Source organism: Camponotus vicinus, unplaced genomic scaffold, assembly GCF_025532165.1.
Source record: "Camponotus vicinus isolate PSW18456_S1 unplaced genomic scaffold, iyCamVici1.0 SCAF_1, whole genome shotgun sequence".
NCBI lineage: Eukaryota > Metazoa > Arthropoda > Insecta > Hymenoptera > Formicidae > Camponotus > Camponotus vicinus.
The window spans coordinates 12,783,708-12,809,815 of record NW_028141945.1 but is presented as its reverse complement, the minus strand read 5'-3'; the positions used below and the strand labels follow the sequence as shown (position 1 = coordinate 12,809,815).

At 34.7% G+C, this 26,108-nt stretch overlaps 2 protein-coding genes across 6 annotated transcripts in view; one reads left to right on the top strand and one right to left on the bottom strand.

Annotated features, from left to right (window-relative positions):
• Window positions 1-7,405, top strand: part of LOC145975618 (uncharacterized) — a 109,194-nt gene extending 101,789 nt beyond the window's left edge. Inside the window, exon 4 of the mRNA XM_083106217.1 lies at window positions 1,178-7,405. Coding sequence (XP_082962343.1) covers window positions 1,178-1,308 — 131 coding nt within the window. The 3' untranslated portion in view covers window positions 1,309-7,405. The remainder of the gene's footprint in view (window positions 1-1,177) is intronic.
• Window positions 7,406-24,743: 17,338 nt separating this feature from the next.
• Mitofilin (inner membrane mitochondrial protein mitofilin) overlaps window positions 24,744-26,108 on the bottom strand; it is a 52,181-nt gene continuing 50,816 nt past the window's right edge. For 4 of the 5 annotated variants that reach the window (XM_083106101.1, XM_083106082.1, XM_083106108.1 and 1 more), the window contains one exon: window positions 24,744-25,730. In XM_083106101.1, coding sequence (XP_082962227.1) covers window positions 25,722-25,730 — 9 coding nt within the window. In that variant the 3' untranslated portion in view covers window positions 24,744-25,721. The remainder of the gene's footprint in view (window positions 25,731-26,108) is intronic. The other variant, XM_083106090.1, reaches the window with a different exon arrangement.

Below are 26,108 nucleotides of genomic sequence, written 5' to 3'. Positions count from 1 at the left end.
AACTATGTATTTTATAGTCCTACTTTATCATAAAATAAAGGAGAAAGAGAAAGGAATGAAGTTCACTCAAAAGCAGAAATCATTCTAATTCAAGCCTAACTTTAATTAAATCAGAAATAGGCTCGTGAGTTAAGTTAGAATTTTTTCAGATTGAAGATACAGGAGGAAGGACTTTGTCCTTCCCTCGGCACTTATTTGGATATTTATTTTTTATTTTTCATAATAAATATAATAAAATATTTAGGACATTTGATTTCATTTCGTATAATATGATATTGAATTGAATAATCAATAAGTTTATCTTTATTCGCAGTAATGACTAGAAATTCGTAAAATTGCATTGTTACGCTTAATTCGAAATTTCTAATAAAAACTGAACAATAATAATTTCGAATAACTAAATAATTCCGAAACGTGCAACGATACAATGATAAGTAAACACAAAGAAATTTTTGGCGAAACTAAATAGTAATCCAGAAACGTCCTGATAATGACATAATAATCGAGCAAATGTAAACAAAAAAAAGATATAAATCCACATATAGGATACAACGAAAAGACGATTCTCTAATCTTATTTAATTGTTTAATTATAATTTATCTTATCTAATATAATATTTATATTTAATTTTTAATGGCTACCAAATTTATTCATAATTATTATTTCTACTTATAATTATTTCTACTCATAATTATTATTTCTATCAAAAGTTATTTTATCAATCATCTTAATTTAATATTAATAATTTTCTATTTTCTTTCTTATGTTGTAGACATCTGTATCTTTCTTACTCTTTTATTGTATATTAAAGCAATTTCTTTCCAGTTTATTTCTAATAAATAAATAAGTGATGATGTATAAGTAAGTAAAAGAGATATGATATTTCAAAATTGCATATCTCATTGTTAGAAACCAAAACCTTCACAAAATTCAAAACCTTGTATTACTTAGGAAAAACCTTCACAAAATTCAAAACCTTGTATTACTTAGGAACGTATCCTCTACAATAAAAATGGGAAAAAATATTCAAAAGAAGAAAAATGATTCGTTCTGCATAAGTTAATGTAAACATGTACGAGAAAAAGCTTTAAAATAATATTTGGGTCCACACCGAGATTTCACGGATCGATTTAATTTCAATAAAACTGCCGAATTGACAATAAATCGGCTGTTTCAGAGGCCTGGAGCACGAGAACGTATTGCTGCCAGCAGGACGGCTGCAACTCCGGGCCGTCGTTGACAGCGTCGTACTTCGTCCTGGCGATCTCGCTGGTGATCCTCCTGGTGTGCCGGAGCCTCCGTGGCTAATACGTCGTCCCGCAAGATCCCGGAGGATCCGAGCGTCACACGGAGCCGCAATAGGTCCTTCAATCACACAAACTTGCACCGGGGGTTGAGGGGTGTTGAGAGTTGCACTTTGCGTCTCAAACGTTTGCGCCGAACGGTCGAGGCTTCCTACGAGGTAGCGGATCTCGCGGAGATATCGATAGTCGTCCTTCTCGGTCCTTGGATCTTCTCGCCAAAGAGTCAGATTACGTTTCATTATTTATTTGACTGACGTACATCTCGTACCAACGTGCTTTCTCTTCTTTCCTCGATATCGACGCTTACTAAGTCAAAGTTCACGACAGTTGAAGTCTAGTTGGAGTGCGTATCATATCGATGGCGAGAAAAATTCCGCTTCATACGATCAGATTTGCACAACAGTTATCGGTTGGAAATATGTCTCGTTCACCTGTTGCTCTTGTCGACCCACAGATTGATCGATTTCCCATTGTTATTTCGGTAAAACGTTGCTATAACGTTTCGCAAAGTTGATGCCTCATAAAAACTTTACACCCATTATTCATATTATGCGGATATAGCACTCAAATATTTACTCTTCGATATTTGTTCCATGTTCCTTTTCAAAACTCTTGCTCTTCAAGGTCTTCTTTTTACGTCGAAGCTAAAATATCATGAGATGTCGAAAATATTCAGAGAATATAATTATTCTATTTCCTAAAAATTCAATTTTTCACGCAAATTTTTATAGATGGCGTTTAAAAACCGTAGAAAATTATGAATAATCAATATACCACGATTATTTCCGAACATTATTCTTTAATTAATAGAATGGAAAATGCCCTTGATAGAAGAGTCTCCTCGGATCGGATTCGAAACTTCGCTTGGTGAGTGTCGTTTAAATTAAGACCCCATTTTCGAGATCGTTATCAAATTTTTGTAAGCTCGTAACGATATTTTTCAAATTTTATCTCCGAATGATGTTAGTTATTAAATGAAAATAACATATATATAGCTTTCTGAAAAATATCTCAATCGATGAAAGGGAATTTCGAAAACAAGCTGCGCACGTGATTTCTCGACAATATTTTTCTTGACGAGTTTTTTTCCCGTTTATTCTTTAATAAATAAATAAATAATGGGAATGATAACGATATATTTAACACTCGCGATTTGAGGACGACAAAGACTTCGAGAGAATAGTCATCATCGTATCACGTTCATCCCCTTTCACGGTAGCTTTCATGCGATCTGACTTTGTAGACGAGACTTCCCTCGTGTGATATCCGAGCTCGTCTTTTTTTAACACCGTTTTATCATCTCTGCGATTTTTTAGGCATGATAATTCTTTCGGATTATCCGAATTATTTGATCGATCATTCGAAACTGTTTGAACAATTGAATTTTGAAATAAGAGAATCATGATTTATCCTCGAAAATTTTTATTGCAATTAAAAAGAAATACATTAAAAAAAAGAAATAATTTTTTAATAATTTTAATAACTTTTTTAAATAATTTAATAATTTTTTAATAACTTCTTCCCGCGAGAAATCTACCCTGCTAAAAAACCGACTAAGAAAAATATAGGATATATCCTTGTATATGGACCGTTCTCGGCATCACGATTTTTTTTCTTCGACTTATCGTCGATCAGCTCTCTGTCGAGGAACGGCATTCTGTCGAGGGTAGTCTTCGGATTGAATTTATTCAAAAAGTTTCGGCGTCTCATTTTTCGTCGGGCGTTTTATCGACGCTTCTTCCAGCCACCCCTTCGGCCTCTCGTACACGCGAGTTTAATAACATCGGGTTGGCGGACCGAAAAAGCGACGATCGAGAGAAGCACAGGAGCCGATTTATCAATATTTCGGACGAACGTCACGCAATGTGTTGGAGTTTTTATAAATATTTCGACGCATCATGCACTCTCCTTTCATTATACCGCGCTTTTCCAGGCTACATTCCCGAGAGAATACACACCTCTCGCAATATTTCATTATAAATCCATTTTAAAGCTCGTGTGATTCTTTGAAATTCTTTTCGTGGAAAAATCGCGTTGATGAAAATACACAACAGCTGACCTGTTTAAAGGGATTAAAATGCTCGGGAATGAACGCCTCCAAGCTAAAATACAAATAATCTGACGATACAAATAAGAAAACGATAATCTCATCCATATTAAACGATTTTGAAAAAAGTGAATTTTGCAACTTTTTACTTTTATTAATTTTTCGTACGTTTTTTTTACAATATTTTGAATCTTCGATGAATTTAAAGCGCGGTGCCCTTTAAAAACATGACACGCATAAAAAAATCGGGACACCTAAAGTTACCGTGATACATTTTAATAGGTTATTTATACCCGAAGGTATCAATGTGTCAGGATGTCAATATTTTATTATTGCTTTTTCACGGGCATCTTTTTAAAACAATTATCCCTCTTTTAAAACAATAATCTCTGATAATCCCTAAAGTCCCTTTTTAACGCCGAGACGATGTTATCGATTGTATCGTATATCTATGCGAAGTCTCGTGCACGTCTCCTATTATGGGGAAAAAGCGCCATGATGACAAAAAGGATTTGACCTTTCGCGACCCCATTTTTTTCCATTAGCCTTGCAAAGCCGATTATTGTTCAAAAGATAAACTTTGTTATCTCGGAAGGAGAAAGCACGCAGTAAGAGAAAACTTATTTGCTTGCGTCGTTCGTAAAGTTTTACGCGATTTTGAGTCAAATCAAGAAATATTTTTCTCGAGCGCAAGGAAGAGAGACACTATGCGAGTCTAAAAGTACGAAAAGTGATTTATTAATGCATGACGAATCAAAAAAATGGATGTATTATATGCGGAGAAAAAAAAACGCGCATTAAACTCAATCTTGGATTTCTCTGAATCGTCCGATAAAATAAATATCTCAGAAATTCATTCTTTTTCCTCTCCGGTACGCGATTTATTCTCAGAGAGATGTCTGTATTAGATTTACTTGGACAAAAAAATTACTTGAATTTTCTTGTACATCCATAAAACGAAGAGATGTTTGCTGTCTGACGACAAACAATTCTTCTCGCGCATAAATCTCGCTCGGTTTCACTCATTTTTTCCCCTTTACGACAGAATATCCCCCACGAGATTAGAAATTTGGGATTGCGAGTCAATTTAACGTAACGATATAAGTCGACATATCCAGTTTCTTTTGACCTGATCGAAGACTCTTGGCGAGAATAGCAGAAGGAAAGAAAGGACACTATATGATGATGTTTTCCGCGCGAAAGCCGGTATCGATATATTGGACCATAATCACAATTGTCAACGATACGCGTAATCAAAGATCGCGAACGTTCCGATCGAGCTGGGATGTACACAATAATCGGAATCGGAGGCGGCAACAGAGCACAAATAGAAATGTTGCTTCTATGTTGCGCTTGACACCTCCTGGTCGTGTGGGATACGTGAAGAAAGAGAGTAAGAGAGAAAAAGGAAACCCAGAAGTGGATTAAGAATAAATAAATAATGTGGTTAACTTACATACAGATAACGTTTAACAGAGAGGAGCACAGTGAGGATAACAATAATGATGTTATTATTATTATTAATTATTATTATTATTACTATTACTACTATTACTATTACTACTATTGCTACTATAATTACCATTATTATGAAATACTGTGCATCACACCGAGCATACATATAGTACATAATTACGAACGATTAGGCAAAATGCGAGCAAGTGGAGCAGTTGTCGATTATTATGTATAACCGCTTTAAGTAGCCTTATAAATTGTAATTAAAGAAAGCGCGGATAATCTATACATCGGGTGGCGCGAGAGGACCCGACGGTGTATCTCGATTTCACGTGAAAAACCCATTAATTAATTCGAGACTCCCCATACGACACATTGCAGCAATATTGCGGCAGAACATTGCGGCAATATTGCGGCAATATTGCAATAATATTGAGGCAAATTGCGGCAATATTGCAATAATATTGAAGCAATATTGAGGCAATATTGCTGTAATATTGCAGCAATATTGAAGCAATATTGCGGTAATATCGCAGCAATATTGCAGTTTTTCCTCCAATTCTTTCGATTTCTTTCAAAATCAATGACAAATCGAAGTGTCACTCCGTTATACGAATTCAGACCTTTCGTTTTATTCACCGGGAGGAAGAAGGGAGTTCCGTTCGGTCTCTCTTGCGTCACTCGGTACATCAGCGTATTGGATCATGCGAGCAGGTAGGCAAGAAACTAAGAGAAAATTCCTAAAAAGTAGCGAGATTCATCTTAGCGGATAAGCAGCGAGGATACGAGTAGCGGACAATCTGTCGTCTGTTCGCAGGAAGAAGCGTCCACCTCGCCGGCGACACGAACTTCCGAAAGACATCTTTCTTTCTCTCTCTCTCTCTCTCTCTCTCTCTCGCAAGCGGAGAGATGGTCGCGAAATACTCAGAATATTGAAAAGAAGAAAAAAATACCTCGTGGAAAAATACCCCTTTGCGTGCAAAACGAATAACGAATAATCATTGCTCGCGCAAACGAATATTAAATATTTTTATTCGCACATACACACACACAAATACACGTAACAAACGATAAACAATCTTATTCGTTATTCGAGAGATCGTACCTAATCTCCAAGTATCCAAAGTAGTCGAGTCTCACCGCATCTCGATCCTCGTCTTTCGGATCCTCGTGTCGAGCTTCGGGGACGGGACTAACTCTGTTCTCGCAATTTAGGGGCAGATTTATCTAAAGTTAGCACGAATTTAGGGTATAACGTTAAAGCTAATCTATTTCCCGTCTATCGTACCATCGGCCGATCTAAACGTCGATTGTTATTGTTGGAGGCGCGGCTACGAGCTGTAGCTCGGAATTAATCGTTGACGGGGCGCCGGCTCGCATCGACTTAGTATAATTAAGTGCATGGGATCGATAATCCCCTTTCCCCCCTCCCCCTCCCGTCCCCTCTTCCTTCCTTCACCGATGATTAATAGCCCGATCGCAAAATCGCGCGTATCGCGCGCGACTAAGCGTCTCGGCGGGGATCGCCATTAAAGGGTACGCGACGCATTGTCGATTACGTCGTTCGAGTTACACCTCGAGTCTCGTTCGAATTTCAATTTATTAGCTGCTGATCGCGCGCATCTCCGTTTGTCGCGGATCAAACGCCGATAAACGCCGTCTTGCTTACAAGGCCCCGTGCATACTTTCGTCTCTGAAATACTTTTATAAACTAGCACAGCATCCGAAGCATCCGAATCGAACACCTGTGTATCACCCGCGCGGATCTGCCTCTTGACAGTTAGATATTCTGCGAATTTCTTAGAGCTGTCGCCGAAGTTGAGATCTCATTTGATTTGACTTCGCGATAAAAGCGTGATACGTGTAATTTTGATTTTTTCTTTTTTTTGTAATTTGCACGCGATTTTCCTAATTTTGATCGGAATCCCCTGGGAGATCGAGAAAAATAATGTATGTAACGCTGACCGATTGATTTTTGCCAGAATCCGTTTCTCTCCCAGAGCAATTTCTCGAATCTTGAATACTTCGAATCGTCTCGCTCTAAAAATTATATTAGGTAGGAACGAAAGAGGAAGAGCTACGCGCTGACAGGGAACGCGCACAGAAACATCACGGACATTCACACGATAACAGAGAGATTCATAGGCGATTTTTCTTAGTACTTTAAGATTTTACTATTGTATATCGCGGAGGGAACGCGCTCGATAATAATTCTTCATCGTTGCAAACTCTATCAGCTTCTGCCGGCAATAAGATCGTGCGAAGAGACATCGCTCTGTCGGATCACTCGGCCTCTCTCGATCACCAAACCACGATTGATTTCGACAAGAGATAAATACTTTTGCGATATAAATTGCGTTCACGTTGTCAAATATTTAAATTGATTGATCGGACTGATGGAAAAGGTGTTAGTACAATCAACATTCGTTTCGCTACAAGAACGATTCTGTCAATTTTGTCGATGTATAAAACTTTATGACGACTACCAGGCCGAGTGATCTGCGCGATAATTTTATTAGAGTTATATATATTATATATATACATATATATCTATGTGTATATAGGTATATATATATATATATATATATATATATATATATATAATATACACACATACATAAAAAAATATGCATATGTTATATATATTATATGATATTATATTATATAAGAAACTATGTCATATTGCATTATATATTATATTATTCAGTTAAGCAGAATCATATGTATGACGAGTTGTACATTTATATTAGACACACACAGACGCAATAATAAAAACTATACCCCAAAATGTATACGCGCGTACGATATTCGATATTCTTTACCACAAATCCCATACAGCGCAGAATATTGCAGCAACATTATTAATATTGTTGCAACATTGCAGCAACATTGCAATATTGCCACAATATTACTGCAATGTTCTGTGCTGTATGCCCATACAGCACAGAGCATTGCAGCAATATTGCAGAAATATTACAATGTTGTTGCAATGTTGCAATAACATTGCAATATTGCCGCAATATTGCTGCAATGTTTTGTGCTGTATGGGTGGGATGACCTCATACAGCACAGACCATTGTTGTTACATTGCAGCAATATTGCAGCAACATTGCAATATTGCCGCAATATTGCTGCAATGTTTTGTGCTGTATGGGTGGGATGATCCCATACAGCACAGACCATTGTTGTTACATTGCAGCAATATTGCAGCAACATTGCAATATTACCGCAATATTGCTGCAATGTAACAACAATGGTCTGTGCTGTATGGAGACGCTCGATAATTAATTCACCTCGATCCATCCATCCATCCATCAATCTCTATCATTTGCGGTCTGGCGAGAAGCGAGAAACCTCCATTTGACTCTAGACATCCGAGTGTCGAATGTTACACACCGTGTATAACATACTGGGGATACTCGCCAGGATACTCGTGTATTTCTGGGGACGACGATTATTTACGATCGACGTCGTGTTACATTTTTCAAGCACGGCTAAGTGTTGGATGAGAGCGCGATATGTCGTCCGGGCGTGATTGATCGTCCACTCGCGAAACGACGTGGATCGACGCGATTTATTCGCGGTGACGATTACGAGCTCTCCTGCTGCTAGGATCGGCCGAGAGATTACGCTCTTTCGCGCAATAAAGGACGAAGTATGCATGACGATGCTCATATGAGCACGAAATAGCTTTCCGCTTTTGTTATTAGCTTACTAGAAAAATTGTTACCTTTCCTTCTCCGAAAAAAGAATTCCTAGTCGACTTTTGAAATGTCCTGTTCGAAGAAAATCCTATCGAGAAAATTTTTTTCCTCTTTTTCCTTTTTAATGCATTTAATAAATATTCTAGATGCAACTCAAAGGCAAGGATTTAAAATTTTTTTAATTTGTTTGCCGGAGAAAATCGCGATGATTCGCCTCTGCTAGAATTCGCGGAATATCTCTCTTAGCGGATCCAGCGACGAAATTACTTTCGCTGGAGATCACGAGCAGTGTTACGTTATTTATTTTAGAATTTGTACGCTCTGTTGTCATGAACGATTTCACAGAGCGTACCGATTCTTTAATAAGTGCCGTTAACAATTGACAACGACGCTCAAAAGGACGCTTACTCGAAGGTAAGTCCTCATAATAGTAACAAACTCTGACATGCATTGATAAAATATTAAATAATACAATATTAAATAAAATAAAACAATGTAACATATCTCATACTTGCTTAAATCAATATAAAATATACTCATGATAAACAGATTTTATTGATAGTTGAAATTTATACAAAGATTAAGTAATATTACGATTAATATTTGAACTAATTTTTGATTAATTGGAGTATTTTAATTATGAGATCAAGTTTTTTAAAATACTGAAAAAGTTTTTCCTCGGATTTTGGTGAAGAATTTTCAAATAATTATAATCAACAAAGATAATTTTTTTTTGAAATTATAAGACGACGAAATAAAATATAAAAATATATAAAAATTCATATCATATTAACTCAATAAAAATATTGAGTGAATATTTACATAGATTGCATTTTTCTCTATTTCTTCTAAAAAAACATTGACACTCATTTATAGTGTCTTGATCCTCGCCATTGCTTTTAGCAATGCCTCTTTGCTTTATTCCGTCATTGCAGTTTTTCTCTTTTACGTTTTGTTTATAGTAGAAAAAATGATTTAAAAAATTGTATAAAGAAATAGAGCATATTACCTCTCTCGGAGACATTTTCATATTTATAAAGAAAAATATATTCTTGTACACATCGAATAGAAAAAATATTTGTACATGAAACATTTGTGTTACTAGTTGCATTTAAATTATATCTTTAAAAATACAGTGAGAACGTGTATAAACATAATAACAATTACTTTTATGGAATGAAAACTGATTAAAAATACGTACCAACAAATTTTATAATTTTTTTTTAAATTATTGAGATTATTGTGATTTTTTTTTAAATATAAAATCTCATTCAAAGTAGTTTTATGCAGTCTCCCAGTTGATTGTGTTTCAATTTTATTAAAAGTTTCTATGAAAATTGTGCGACAATTTTTACATGTATGCGTTTATACATATCTTTATTTAATCATAAGAGTAGTATTTTAATTTTCATTCTCATGAATTATATTGTCAAGAAAAAAAAATATATTATTCTAACATATAAAATATTCAAACTTTCCTCTCATAAAGTTCCATCTTACAATAAATATATTAAGAGACAGCGTTTATGTTTACGACTTTTCAAGTTTCACTTCTACTCCTACGCTTTGCAATCTCCACTTCCCTTAGTGTACCATAAAGAGCAAAGTATCCCTTAATTACCTCTTTATTGTAACACGTCGAGATTGTCTTGAATAAGAAATTAAGTACTTTCCATCACGCGGTAAAAGACTCCGGGCTCTCCGCGCGATGATAAGACCCCATCAATCTTTCGTACCATCGACTTCCGTAAATTCGACGCTTCCGCATCCCCCTTCCTCCCCCCGCGAATTTTGCGCGTGTCCGGGAATGATCGCGTAAGCGTGCATTTTCCGCAGCGTGTTCCGCAGCATATCGCGATTTCTTTATTACTTTGCGGATCAGTGCATCTATTCTGCCGCAAACTACACCCGCAATCTCCACCTCCTCTATCATGATTCTAATTCTACTCGCGCACGAACTCATCCCTTTCTACCGCGAACTAGATTTGTCATTGTTGGCTTCATCTCAAGCGGTCTCTGCTGGCTCATCCCGTATCTCTGTTATGCCGCGACGATTTAACCGAGATTAATCGACGTCTTAGTCAAACACACTTACCTCTCTGGCACGCTAAGAATTACTCTGGAAGGCGGGAAGGGGAGGGAAGGGAAGGGGAAGTCTCAATCTCGACCCCGTCGATTTCCGCGATGAATTAATCATCTCCTCGAAGGGCGTAAAAATTTCACCTAGGTCATGTTCCGCGATCGTAAAATGGAGATCGCAAATATTGTAGCAATTACACGATTGCGTATTTCGTTTTCCTCATTAAAATTGATTTAATTGAGTCGAGACGAGAATCACAATTAATAGTTAAAATTAATACTCCGTATACAGTATCGGCCAAAAATATTGCATCGTCCCCAAAAAATACAAATAAACGCAAATAAACAAATAAATTTTATCTTTTTTTCCTCGTTTTTTTTTGTTTGTGTTCGTAAAATTATTAAAGCATGAAATGACAACACTGATATATAATTTGATAATATTTATACACATATATTAATAAATAAATTATTATATTTTATATTAACAAATGAATGTATAAATAAATATTTATATAAATGGAATGTAATAAATAAATATTTATATTAATAAATAAGTGTTCATTAAAATAATGGCCTCCCTGTCTCCATAAGTGATGCGAGACTTTTGATCGGTATTGTAAATGCACACGTATACACATTTATTTATAGAATATGTATGTGTATGTTAATTTCGAAATTATCTTCTAATGCAACATTATCGCCATTAAAGCAGACGTCGCGAAACTCGTTAAAAATTGCTTCTGTGAAGCAAACGAGTGCGATGGGCGAAATCTTCGTTCAGTCCTCGTTCTCGCTATACACTCATTAAAAACTTGCTTCCGTCGTCGTAGATCAAATGCAAATTTGTTAATTAAAAACTTTACCGCGAGAGAAGCGGAAAACATCATTTTCGTCATTTTCCATCTCCCTCCCTCCCCGTCCTGTTTTTTAAAAGTGCCGCTGAAGTGAAAACGTATTTAAAGTAAGCGTTTCCCCTCTCACAATCGGCGCGCATACTAAATGCGACCTAAAGATTACATTTAAATTGGAAATTCCTGCGAAAGGTCGTTTAAATGTCCTACAAGCCCGTGTCTCCCTTTCGTATCAATTTCGTAATGCGCTATTAACAAGTCGAGCTTTATAAAGTGATATTTTTCGACCATGTAACCCCTGCTAAAACCTCTTAGAAACCTGCGAAATTAAAAATCTGCATGCAGATCGTTTCTCCCGAGGGTATCATATAAGCTCAAAATTTTCGCCAAAATTCAATGCGCGCTTTTGCGTGCATTAACATCTTTCACCTCCTCTTTGAAAAATTAATAAAGTTTCAAAATTGGACACTTTCGAAATAAATGATTCACACTTATATTAAACACAATACGGTCGTGTTCACTCCCTTGCAGTATTATAAGGTCTCTGAAACAATATGATCTCTTTATCTCTATCGAAATTTCAGCAAAATGTATCGATAAAGAGATATATTAAAACGCAGCACACAGAGCTATATAAATGTAACGCTTGTAGATCAAAGGCACTTTATGTTGCTAATATCGAGCAAGAGAGGTTTCATCAATAAACCATTCAATGTTCTTCATCATCGATAGAAATGTTAATTATTTAAAAAATAAAAATTTATATAAAACGCGTAGAAAGAGAGAGACAATTTATTCTTTTTCCCTCCTCTGTATAAAATAAATATCAACAATATGATACCAAAGCCAAGGGAGTATTAAGATAAAAAAAATTTCAAAAGATTTTTAAAAAAATTAATAAATTAAAATCAATTGAAGGGAGAAATATATTTGCTGCGCGACTTTAAAAAATTAAATGGTAAGAGTTAAACCTCCAAAAATTAAAGTAAGAGTTAAAAATTGTGATAAGAAATGGCAATAATTCTTTCTCTCCATTCGAGAAAATCCAAAATATTGACACCATTGTAAAGTCAATATTTTGAATTCCCAGAGACGTCTGTTTCGAAAAATGTTTCTGTCAGATGGTCAAGTTAGAATCGAAAAGTGAGTTTCGAGAGTGACAAATCGCTTTTCAACGCGGATTCTTCAGAACAAGATCCTCTTTCAGAACCGTTAAAGTAAGTTATTAGCTCTTTACGAGACGTCCAGTCCATCGAAGAAATCGTCGAGCGACGGAGACACGTTAACTCTGAAAACTGATCCGAACCGATGACCGATTGACGTTCAATAAGTATGCTAATATTTCCGCTTTTCGCTGGCGGAAATTATGTGTCCTTCCGTGGCAACTTGCCCAATCCGAGTAAAACGATCGTTGATCTTAAATCGCGGAAATTTATTGCGGTAGAAAATTCCGCGGTCAGTCTGGCGATAAAAACATTTCGATTGATATTTTTGTTCGCGTTATTTCAATTGAGTTAATTTGAGAATATCTCGATATATATATTCTGGTACGAAAAAGAATAAGTAAACTTGAATCAGCTATAGTTGATACTATTGATTTTACTATTTCTTTATAAAGTTAAATAGACACTTTAATCTTTATGTTATATAGTACATATAATAGAGAGATCATAAAATAAATACGCAAAAGTGTGTAAATTCGCCTCATAAAAGTAAATTGCTCTCTTCTTACTGCACATTAAGGGAGAGAAACTCGTGGGAGAAATTCAGATTTTATGCAATGTTGAAATAATATATATGTGACGTATTTTATTTTAATTTAACTCTCTCTTGAAATATGAAATGTAAAAATACCATCATATGAATAAAGTTAAACATAATTTTCTCCTGCACGAAAACACATTTTCATATATAAAAAAGTCACGCAATTTTAGTAGAACTACTTTTAGTAAAATTACATTCAATTTTATTCACTCGCAGTAATTATCAGTGTCTTTAAAATTTCATAATCTTGCTAAATTAGAAAATTGTCGAGGTCTCTCACGTGTCGAAATGTTTTCCTACGCTATTTGTATTATACTGGTTTTTTACAAAAAGTGTTTTGCACAAAGTGTTTTATATAAAATGTTACAAGATTTTTCTTAAAAAAAAAATTAACATTGTATAAAAAATGTTTTAGAGAAAATTGATAGAGTTTTGAGAAGGTAAAAGGTCGATAATTTTGAATTTTAATTAAGATCATTTTTCAAGGTCTTGTCAAGGTCAATTCAATTTTTCGATATGAAACTATCCCAATTTCTTTATATAAATCGATTCCTTGCAATCTACAGCGTAAAGAGTTATGATAAGGGTAAGATGGTCAAAAATCGAACACAGTTACGAGATATTTTATATTTTAACTCAATATAATTTTACATAAATTACGAAATATATCATAAAATATTCATTTTTTTATTATCGTTTCGATGTTTTTATGCATATAAAATAATAAAAGGTATCAATTGATGTAAAAAATAAACACATAGTTGCTTTTAAGAAAAAGTATGCAGCTACTTATTAAAAGGATTCATGTTTTTTCTTGAAAACAATTATATATTTCTTTTTACAATTAATTCCTCTAATTATTTTGTGCATAAAAGTATTGAAACAAAATAACCAAAAAATGAATATTTTACGAGATATTTTATAATAATTTTACAAAAATTATATCCACTTAGAAAACATGTACATGAGTTAGTTAAAATTCAAGATTATCAACTTTTTTCCCCCTCAAAACCCCATCAAAGTTATTTACGATTTTTTTGTACAATATCAAGTTTTGAAGAAAATTATTTTAACTTTATATAAAACACTCTATATATTTGACATTCTCAATGAATGTAAAAAGATTTTGATATTTTATTGGCAACGTTATTTCGTTTAATTGTTCGCTTTTACACCACAACAATTTGTTCGGGTTAATCAGGGCACTTCTGATATTCTCACACATTTCTGTCCTCTCGCTCGCCACGTATGAATTGCAGTGACGCAAACCCCAGGTCGTTAACTAAAATAACTATGGCGCGGTATCTGCATATCACCTATATACATACACCCTCCGCATCTGTATTCCGCTGCGACGAAACGCGAGGAAACAAAGGACAAGACAGGAGTCTGCCTCCTCGGAATGTACAATAGTATATCACGTTGTAAACAACGTTTACTTCGATTCAGCCGACTATTTCACGCCTACGGTTTCCGCAGGAGCGCCTCCCTTTCGAGAAACGCACGTTTGGCGAAAGCTCATGCAAAATGGGAGAAGAAAAAAAATAAATAAACGAGCAAAACGAGGATCTCGATTAAACGCCTCGAAACAAAGTGCCGGGAATCAACTTCGACATTTTCGACGTCGACACAAGAAAGCATTGTAACGTACATACATACATGTCGTTTCACACGATGTTTCACGTCGCTCGGTGCCTGTCAAAATGCTGACGACGAGATGAAAAAGAACGCGTGCGCTTTGCACAAAGCGGATGGCCGCCTCTCAGTGATGTAAGCATTTGCTTTTTTTTATTTTTTTTTTAAACTGCCTGACACGCGAGAGCCCTTTTGCTCCCTCGCGTTGCTTTTTTTTCTCTCGCGCCAATCGAAAGCAAAAAGACATTAATTAATCTCGTCGCGCTCGCCGGGCTGTCGATTAATAATTACGAAGAACGTCGAATAATTCATGACATCCATATTCAACGTTGGTGGAATTAGTTTACAGCTACTCGACTGTCGCTCCTCGATAGATCGCGAGGTCAAGAGAGGAGAGAAGGGGAGAGGAAGGCGGGGGCAATTAATTAATGATAATCGCTTTTCGCAAAATGATCAATGCTGTTGATCTGACCGCCATTCGTTTTAATTCTGAGAGAGTTAAAATAGTTTCGTGACACAAGCCGAAACGAGCATCTCGTCGGTGTTGAATCAGATTTCGCCGACGGAAAATTCCCGTTTCCGTTTCCGCTTGAAATTCACAGTCGGGAAACGCAAAGAAATGCGCCGCGATAAAAACTATTTCGGATTCTCGTTTTCAGCTCTTTTTCGAATCTTTCAATTTGCGCAAAAAAAAAAACGCGATTGCCGGTAAAGCGACTCGAGAAAATTTTCAAATTAAATGTGTATATTGATCATACAACGCGCGCAAAAGTAACGACGGCCACGCACGTGATTTCCTGTCGCGAGGTGCTCGAAATAAATTTTTATTAACGGCACAGGGTGTAGTTAATTTGAGACCATGATTAATTTTAGAGTATATATTTAACGATATTAAAATAACGCGTATACGCATCTTCATAGTCAGAGCTAATTCAAAATATTTATAAAGATTTAATTTGATAATAATATCGATTACATGTATAGCGTAGTAATAAAAATGAAATAAAATTGAATGTATGTATGAATAGTTTCATAATATATATTTAATAATATTGGAATATGGTAAATCTAAATTTGTAAAGCTGCTTAAAATACCTATAAGGAATTAAATTTGGTAACAAGATTAATTACATGATGTATATCATACTAATAAAAAAAAAATAAAATTATGAATATATATGTGCGATAAAATAATTTTAGAATATTTAATGATATTAAAATAACAATATTAAAATAATGTATATACATTGTATAGTCAGGATTAATTCAATATATCTTTAAAGAATTAAATTTGATAATGAGAGATTGATTATATCATAGTAATAAAAATAAAATAAAATTGTGAGTGTGTGTATGGGAATAAAATAATTTAAAAATATTTTAAATTATTAAATATTAAAAATATTTCACCGTCTGAAAGTCTAATAACTTTTATAATTTAACAACTGTATATGAAATGTGAGATTTTAAAAACGCTGATAAGAATATCGTAGGATACTTTTTTATTTTGACAATATGAAAATTGAATGCAACGTAACATGGGATGTTAAAAATTCTCAAAGTTCTAAGTTAAAAGTTTCTATGAAAATTGTGCGACAATTTTTACATGTATGCGTTTATACATATCTTTATTTAATCATAAGAGTAGTATTTTAATTTTCATTCTCATGAATTATATTGTCAAGAAAAAAAAATATATTATTCTAACATATAAAATATTCAAACTTTCCTCTCATAAAGTTCCATCTTACAATAAATATATTAAGAGACAGCGTTTATGTTTACGACTTTTCAAGTTTCACTTCTACTCCTACGCTTTGCAATCTCCACTTCCCTTAGTGTACCATAAAGAGCAAAGTATCCCTTAATTACCTCTTTATTGTAACACGTCGAGATTGTCTTGAATAAGAAATTAAGTACTTTCCATCACGCGGTAAAAGACTCCGGGCTCTCCGCGCGATGATAAGACCCCATCAATCTTTCGTACCATCGACTTCCGTAAATTCGACGCTTCCGCATCCCCCTTCCTCCCCCCGCGAATTTTGCGCGTGTCCGGGAATGATCGCGTAAGCGTGCATTTTCCGCAGCGTGTTCCGCAGCATATCGCGATTTCTTTATTACTTTGCGGATCAGTGCATCTATTCTGCCGCAAACTACACCCCCGAGGGACCGGCGAGGGAGCCCGCGCGCGCGCGCTTTCATATATTCGCCCTGCTCATGGTGTACGTTCACTTTGGCATCCGCAGAATGGACGCTTCGCCTCGGCGCTCGATCCGGGAATTCCAGACGGTCCGTTCGACAGGGAGAGACGTCTCTCCTCATGCTAGCGCGAGTCCTTCCGCTACAGTAATTATTCCTCGGACGATATATGACGCGCGTCACGGAACAACGCCGTGCCACCGTGAAATTGCGTCGTTATTTCGATTTGTCGTCGTCGCATTCCTGCGCCCGACATGGGAATATCTGTCGCGGAATGTCGAACAATTTCTTACCAGAGAGATAAATGCGCGCGATCATGGCCAGAAGTGACGCGATACTCGAGGGATAATAAAACGTGGAAAAAAAATTGTACATATCCCAGCAAACACCAAGTAACATTTATATAATTGTTGGTTGTAATTTCCCATTCGACAATATAACTGTTACATGTTATGTAACTGTTACATAACATGTAACCGTTATATTGTTGAGTGGGAAATTATAACTAACAGTTATGTAACTGTTATTTGGTGTTTCCTGGGATTAATCCTTTGAGGGCGTGTATGCAGGATTTAAATGTCAAAATGCGCGCTCTCGAATTTAAATGTCAAAACTCCGAGATCGATAAATTAAAAAAAAATCCTTTAGATATTTGCTTGTTATTAATTCTGGAGAAAATCGCAAAAAATCAAACAAAAAGTTTTCAACAAAAAATCGTAAAAAATAATATTAAAATTATTAGGTTTATCGAAAGGTGAAATAATAAAGCATAGAATGAAAGAAATAAAATCTTTCTACAATAAAATTAGAGAATTGTAAATAAAGATGTGACAATGCGACGGATTATTATTATATCTTGTTTAATTTTAATTTGTTTATCTTTATACATTTTGAGCAATACCTTCATTAAGGAAGTGAACAACAGGAATAAATAAGTGTCGTGAATAAATAAATAAATAAATAAATAAGTAAAAAATGAAATTTTGTGTTTCCTTTTTGCAATTTTCCCCCCAAAAAAACAAATAAATCTCTAAAGAATTTCTTTTCTTAGTTTATCAATCTCCCACACGTTTTACTTTTCTTAGTTTATCAATCTCCCACACGTTTCACTTTTCTTAGTTTATCAATCTCGCACAAAGTTTTGACATGCTGTATATGTGTTTTGAAGTTGTTTTCAAAAGATTAACTTTAATCGATAGATGTCGTATTTTTTTCGTGTTCATTTCTCTTCTAAAAGTTAAAGTTTTCTGTCAAAATGGAATCAATTGGGTGACTTCAATTCAGAGAAATTAGCAATCAACATGCAAAATCAATTGGAGCTCAGAAAAGAACAAGTACAAAAGAACATTTAAAGAGACTTATTGATAGGCATTTCGCTTTTCTGATTTAATTGAAGTCTGGTAAAAACAAAGAAGATGTATCATTTACAGCCAATTAATACAGAAAAATAAAAAATCAAAGTTAAGATATGAATGTGTAATCTTGATCTTTGTACAACTGATTGATTCAAGGAATATTATTCTTAATTTATTTTTAATCGAAACTGTAACTGTTTTCGTTAAATAAATATTTTTCATGAATTTTATAAGTTTGATTTTTTAAAAAAATTTCTGTCCTCAAAGATTTGAAAAAAAGAGTTGAAAAATTGAAAGAAAGAAAAGTGATAAAATTCAAATGAAACAATTTAAATATAATTTATAATCTTCTTGGCGTATTCAAGATACATCGCGTCATTAATGATTGCTTTCAATCGAATTTCCATAACGAATGATTGAAAATGTACAATGCGATGATTTCGCGTATTTTCGGCGGCGGTGTCGAAGCGTTCTGTCGAAACAATCGTTACGGCCTGGTATCACGGAGATCACCTGGTGAATTCCTAATTCGAACTGGATCGACAGCCGGACCAGGACCGGTTATGAATGTCAATGTAATTGTTATCGACGCACGGGAGAGCCCAACACGGATTAAACTCGCATCGAATTCGATAGCGGTGGCATTACAAGCGTGGCTATTATCGTAAGTACGCGGACTGAGAGTAAACTAATTCGAAATTGGTATCGGCGTATCGATACACATCGGCGTTCATCTTAATTTTGGAGATTAGGTTATCGATCTCGAGTCTATCTCGGATCCCAATTTCCATAACCAGAGTATTCGCTCAAATCTTCTAGAAAAAAACGATTCCCTGATCTTCCAGGTATTTTTGTTCAAAACTCCAGATAAGGAAAATATTTTAAAGATTTTTTTAGTGCAAAAAATAAGTTTTCTTATTGCGTTTTATTTTTATTTCTAATTTTTTAAATAAGTTTTTTATTGTATTTTATTTTTATTGCATTCTATTTTCTAATACTTTTCACTCATAACAAACGAAAAACACAGAGCCACTCAAATTTCAAGTATTAAATTTGCAAATGTACTGGAAAAAATTTTGAATAACATGATATAAACATTTTTCGTGGGATAAATTTTTCATTTGCATAATATTTTTATTTTTTCATCCCTAAAAATTATAATAAAAAAATTTATTACATATTTTGTTAAGACATTTGATTTATATATACATAAACAGATATACAATATATTTAAAATACATAATTAAAATGCATAATTTGGCTCATCGATAGATTACTTTTTTTAAATTCTTAAAAAAATACTCCGAATGCCAATAAAAAAGATTCTCTGAGAATTCCGGGTTCTCCATGTTTTTTTCGATAGATAGACACCCTGATAACACGTAAAAGAAATTCCAACGTGCACCTGCATTAGGTGTTATAATAATTCGTCGATAATTCAAACTTGACACAAAATAAAACTAAAAGAATAAACATATCTTTGACGATGAAATGTGTATATTTATATTCGCGAGAGATAAATATCATTGGTTCGAGAATCGCTCTGCCCGGAGGCAGAGTTTTAATCCACTTATCGAATCAAGTTCGCGACACACAGGGAAATAGAGTACGAATCCGCCGGTGATTTTCCCTTCCCTGCATACCGAATGAAAAATTTACAACATAAAGTGCTAGCATTCTGCGTCTTTATACATCGGACGCGGTTTAATTGAACCACGCTTTGAGTCGCGCGATGAAAAACGTCCGCAGGACCCGTTTGTTCCGTCGCGTCGTTTTGCCCGGGCATAAACTTTTTTCTCCCCCGCGACAGATTGGCGTTGCCCGAGGGACAAGCGGGATGATTATTCCTTTACAATGCGGACTACCCGTTATTAGATTAAAGCGGAACAGCCGCGAGTGTCATTAACGTTCCCAATTAGCGTCGTCTTTGCGATTTTATCCAACCCCCCCGAGATCTTTATTTGCCGCAGCAGAACAACGCAAAGCTATGTTTTATGCGAAAATACATTCGCTCGCGGTGGTTCCATTATATCCCGGAGGGACACGAGGACCCAAAGGCACACACCGGGTCTCTCTAAATTCGCATATAATGCCCAACGGAGAGGGAAAAGCACGCTCATGTACGCGAGACACAGGTTTTAGGGCGCATGAAATTTTTATTCCTCCTTAACGTGCACTATTTTTTATTTTTATTCTCCGTAAATTTAAATTGCGCATAAATAAAAAAAAGATAATGATCTCCAATAAATTCTAGATACGAATTAGTTGATTATGATAGGTTTTTCTTTTCTCTTTTTTTTTTGTCCTACATCCCATCGTCATATATCCGACCTTGTGACACCATCCACCTTGTTTCCACCCCGTCACATTCTGTAACGAAGCTCCAAGCCGTTGTGTTCTTCCACGAGTGCCATTAGCGGCGTCGTTGGTTAGTTAACGCAATTATCCTTGCTCATTCAGTCACCGATCTCTCTCCTCTATCGCAACAACCCCCAACCTCCGGGATTATTATTTATATCGCAAAACACAGCATTCTCTGCGGACGTTAAACACTTTACGGAACTTTCAGTATTCCGAGCGACAAGAAATTTTTCGCAATTACGTCAGAGTATTGTTAACGAACACTGCGACCGCAAAAACAAATTATTGAATACATATATCCACGAAAAAATAAATATATGTTTATATACATACCTGTAAATGATCGTCATTGATCTCGCTCTGATATTCGACCTAAATTAATCAATTTAAATTTTATCGCATTGCATAATTTTATGGCATTAATATTTGTATTTGCCAACGTCAATATTTGTATTTGCAAAGCCACACATGGCAACAATGATAAAATGGTAGTTATTTTGTAAGTGAACTTTTTTCATTTAAAACGATTGTAATAGAGAAAAGTCTCAGAAAGCTTCCCTCTGAAGGCTTATTATACTAGTGTATAATAATTAAAAAGTTTGAAAAGTATGAAAACCAATAGATCTCTAATTATATTAATGATTAATTATATTAATTATATTAATATAGTAATGATTTTTCTGAAAAATTATATATTAAGGCTAGAATTTATTTCTCTGCGATAAAAGTCGTCCCAATCCCCCTCTTATCCCTTCTCCTTCTCCTATTCTTATATATATTCATGTACGCGAAACACAGGAAATGGAACCCTCCACTTTTTATTGCATATTCTTGTAGCCCTTCAAAAATTCAAGGTGGCCTTGTCGTGACCTTGGCGACGCCATCCAAGGTCAAACACATGGCGCCAGTAAATAGACCTTTTTACACTCTACAACTTTTGTTTGAAACAATTTTTTGTAAAACTTCTATTTTTTGTGATATTTCGAGGTCCTGACTCTTTCGAACACTCCGTATGCCGTAGCGATGTAATGACACGTTTCCGACCCCAGGTTCATTTGCAAAAAATAATTCTTATGGTGCCCCCGACAATCTCTGAAAATTTGTCGGTTGAATTTCCGAACACCCTGTATATATAAAAGACGTGTACGTATTCTAACTGTTTCTGTTTTTATCATTTTTTCATCTTTATTTTTAAAATAATTTTAGAAAATATTTTCAGACATTGTACAGCAGTCGCTATGGGCGGCGAGTGATTTATATTAGATGGCAAAGTAATTGTACTGAGTCATGGATCCTGGGATCGATTCCCCGTACGGTTGCCTCATTATTCTTTTCTTGTCGGAAGAATAACATTCTCTACTTTATACCTAACCAACATGAACAGGACTCACCCATTCCTTGTCAATCAAATAAAAGACAAGACAGCAATCGTTATACTAGATTCCTATAAATCGAGAACATTAAGAGGTGCTCAATAAATATAATAGCAGATGCTTTAAAATATTATTATAACTTGTGCACAAGATGTAGAATGTACAGAAATCCTGCAACGAAGGCCACAGACAAACAGCTGCGGACTATTTTACGTTATCTAATTTGCTGGAATATTTGTTAAGTGTTATAACAATTGACAAATGTTATAACAAATAACAAATATCCCAGCAAACGCAGAATATAACTATTATGTAACAGAAGTAAAAAATATAAAGTAATTACTTTTAAAAAATCGCATTCAACTTAGTACAAACAAAAATGACAATTTCTAAAGTTTTAATCAATATCAGAGTTGGCCATTTTTTTTTTAAATAAAATCCATGCCAGTGGTAAAAACTGATATTTTCCGAAAAAAAAATTAGTCTTTTTTATTAAAAATGTAAAAATAAATAGAAAATCTTTTTAGCGATATTTATTAATTAAGAGGATATTTTTTAATTTAAGTTTTATCCAAAATAAAATCGGTAATAAATTTAAAGAATCATAGTAAATAAAATAATTTCTTGTTAAAAAATATTGAAAGATAAATCAGATCCATATTGGGAAAAATTTTTAATTCTATATTATATTTTTCTTATTACATTAATATTAATATAAAATTTAGTAACATTCATATTTCCTAATTTTTTGTTCAATTTTTTTTCAAGAATTTTGTACATTAATTTGAATTAAGAACGACTTTATTATATTCATCTTTCATTCTTTTCATTTTTCTAAATTATAGTGATTAGTAGAATTTATTAATTTAAAATAAAAATATATTTTTTGGCATAAAGTTATATGAATATATTTTATTTAGTATATTTTAATTACATATTAATTATTTTTATAGATTTTTGCCAGTTATTCCATTGGACAAAATTCAAAACAGTAAAAATCGGAATTGACTTTTTCCACTAACTAGACTTTTCCGGCCAGCAACTGACAGAAATGGTAACGTTGCTGAAAAAATAAAAGAAGTTAAATCGAGCTCATTATTTACTCTTTCTCAACAGAAGAAAAAGTATTATTCGGCGGAAAATCGAACGGCTGCAGCGAACAAGATTGCTCATCATTATACTTTAAATCCATCTTGGAGTTTCTCAGCGAATATACTTCCAAAGGCCGTCATAAGGGTACGCGTTGACCTATTTAGAACGTCGGACGACTAATTACGAGCGACATAATAGAGCGGCCAACGACGTTTCCATAAACTGGCAAACGGCTCCAGCTCGTTATTTCGGGGCCATTTAGGACTCCTTCCTCGTTCACTCCATTGTCCGCGAACAAACTATTCGATATACTGATCTCTTCTTACATCGTTCGCTACTCCAGACGAATAATGCCGTTGCCTTTCTTCGCTAAGAAATAATTCCAGGGATCCGTCTCTAAACTAAATATATTGATTTATTTTTAAGATAATAAGGAAAATATTTATCTGAATGCTTGATTTACTCATTTTTATCCATTCATTAATCCTGTACAGATACAAATTGGTGTTTTGAAAATTTAATCGCTTGTAAATTTGGTTGTAATCGATCAAGTTGAAAAAAAGAAAAATGCTATTTTCAATGTTAATAAAAAAATTGTTATTAATATATTAAAAATTGCACTTGTAAAATCTTTATTTAGATTGACAGTTTTGTTGGTGGAAATTTGCATCAGTATAATATGAACGAACTGAGAAACACTCCGAACATAATTCTTCCGAAAGTACGGTATCTGTTTTAGCTATTTGGAAGGATTAAACTGGTGAGAAAAAATTCAAAGAATCCGTTTATAAACTAAATATATTTATCTGTTTCTAAAATAAGAGGGAAAATATTTCTCTGACTTCTTGATTCGCGTCTATTTATTTTTACCCATTCATTAATCTTATACAGATGCAAATTTGTACTTTGAAAATTTAATCGCTTCTAAATTTGGTTGTAATCGACCGAGTCAAAAAAAGGGAAAAATGCTATTTTAAAGTAGAAAACAGAAAATTTGACAGTGATAGAAAAGAGGAAAAAATTGTTATTAATATATTAAAAATTGCACTTGTGGAATTTATTTAAATTGACGGTTTTATTGATGGAAATTTGCATCAGTATAATATGAAAACGAACTGAGAAACACTCCGAACATAATTTTTCTGAAAGTACGGTATCTGTTTTAGCTATTTGGAAGGGTTAAACTGGTGAGAAAAAATTCAAAGAATCCGTTTATAAACTAAATATATTGATTTGTTTCTAAAATAAGAGGGAAAATATTTCTCTGACTTCTTGACTCGCGTCTATTTATTTTTCCCCATTCATTAATCTTATACAGATGCAAATTTGCGCTTTGAAAATTTAATCGTTTGCAATTTTGCCCTCAATCATCTGATTTAAAAGAAGAAAAATTGCTATTTTGAAGTAGAAGACAGAAAGTCTGACAAACTCTCTAAAACATAATTCTTCCAAAAGTAGGATACCTATTTTAGCTATTTGGAAGGATTAAAACGTGCCTCGTGGATCAATCAACACAACATATTCGTTACGTCACGAAACAACTTTATTTCCAATTTTTACAATGATTCCTAGCACGCTTCCCCGTCCCGTGCAAAGTCGCGAAGGTTTCGTGTTAGAGGCGAAAGACGAGGTAACGGCACGCGAACGATCGATGTGACTCGCGACGAGAGAGTTCGGTGCGCGGGAGAGTAATATCCGGTTATGAAGTAAAAGGTAATCTCGAGATGGATGAATGGGTGGATAGATGGATGAGTGGATGAATCGTGACAAGGGGAGCTCAAAGTACGCTTGAAGTGCAGGCACGAACGACGCAATTCCGATACACGCATTGATCACAAAGGATAATTTCGAGACTTGTATCTTCACAAACGTGGGACGCGCTTAAATGCTTTCTTACACCGCCTCTTGAAAAGCACGATCGCTTTTGATATTTACATTGTATTCGGTAAACATGATTCGAGCTGTCAAGTGGAATAGTGGTGTGCGAAAGCAAAAATAAATCTTTTTTTATATTTTTCTCCTGATGAGAAGGATTATATAAATGTATATAATCAGAAAAAAGGATTCATCAAAGCAAGATATATAATCAGATAAATGATTTCACATTCACTGTTCCGTTCAACGATTCCCTCGAAATCCATATATCCAGAGGATATTTAAATCTAATTGAAAATCTTGGCGTACATAAGATTTGAATCCCGTTGCAAAATTCAAATGGCGCGAAAGTACATTTCTGTCCTCGAGTGCTGGCAAAGAAAGACGTTTCACTGTGTATATTGCCTCTCCCAGCGCACAATATATATATTCCTATATTTTAATTGCTAGAAAAGACATTGTTGTGACTATATAAGGCTGGCAGCGATTTCTCCCTCCGGTGACGACGTCGGTGCGATCTGTCTCTCCCTAATCTTCCCCCGTTACTCCCGCCCCGTTCTTCTATAGACATTCCCTCGTGTGTGTCTCGGGACAGTCTCTCTTCTGTGGTTTTCTTGTACGCCTTTACTTCTGCTGGAACAATTCGAACAACGTCGCAAAGAACGTAAAGGGACGATCGTGATTCCCCTTTCGAATTATAAAATAAGGGCTCATCAATTAAGATAATATTGACAAAAACATTCAAGTAGTGTCGATATACATATAATAAAGAAATGTTTTCAGGAAAAATTAATCAGCTAATTAACTTTTGATGGAAGAAGATAAATTGCGCTCAACTGAATGCGCATGCAATAAATAAGTTTCTCGGCGACAAATAAATACAATCAATCTTCCTTGGACTACGATTACTATCGGGACATGTGCAGAAGCTATGTGGAAACGTGCCGTTTAATAAGCGAGCCATCGTTGTCCGAGGGAAAGAGAAATGGAAACGGGGTGAGATGGATATAT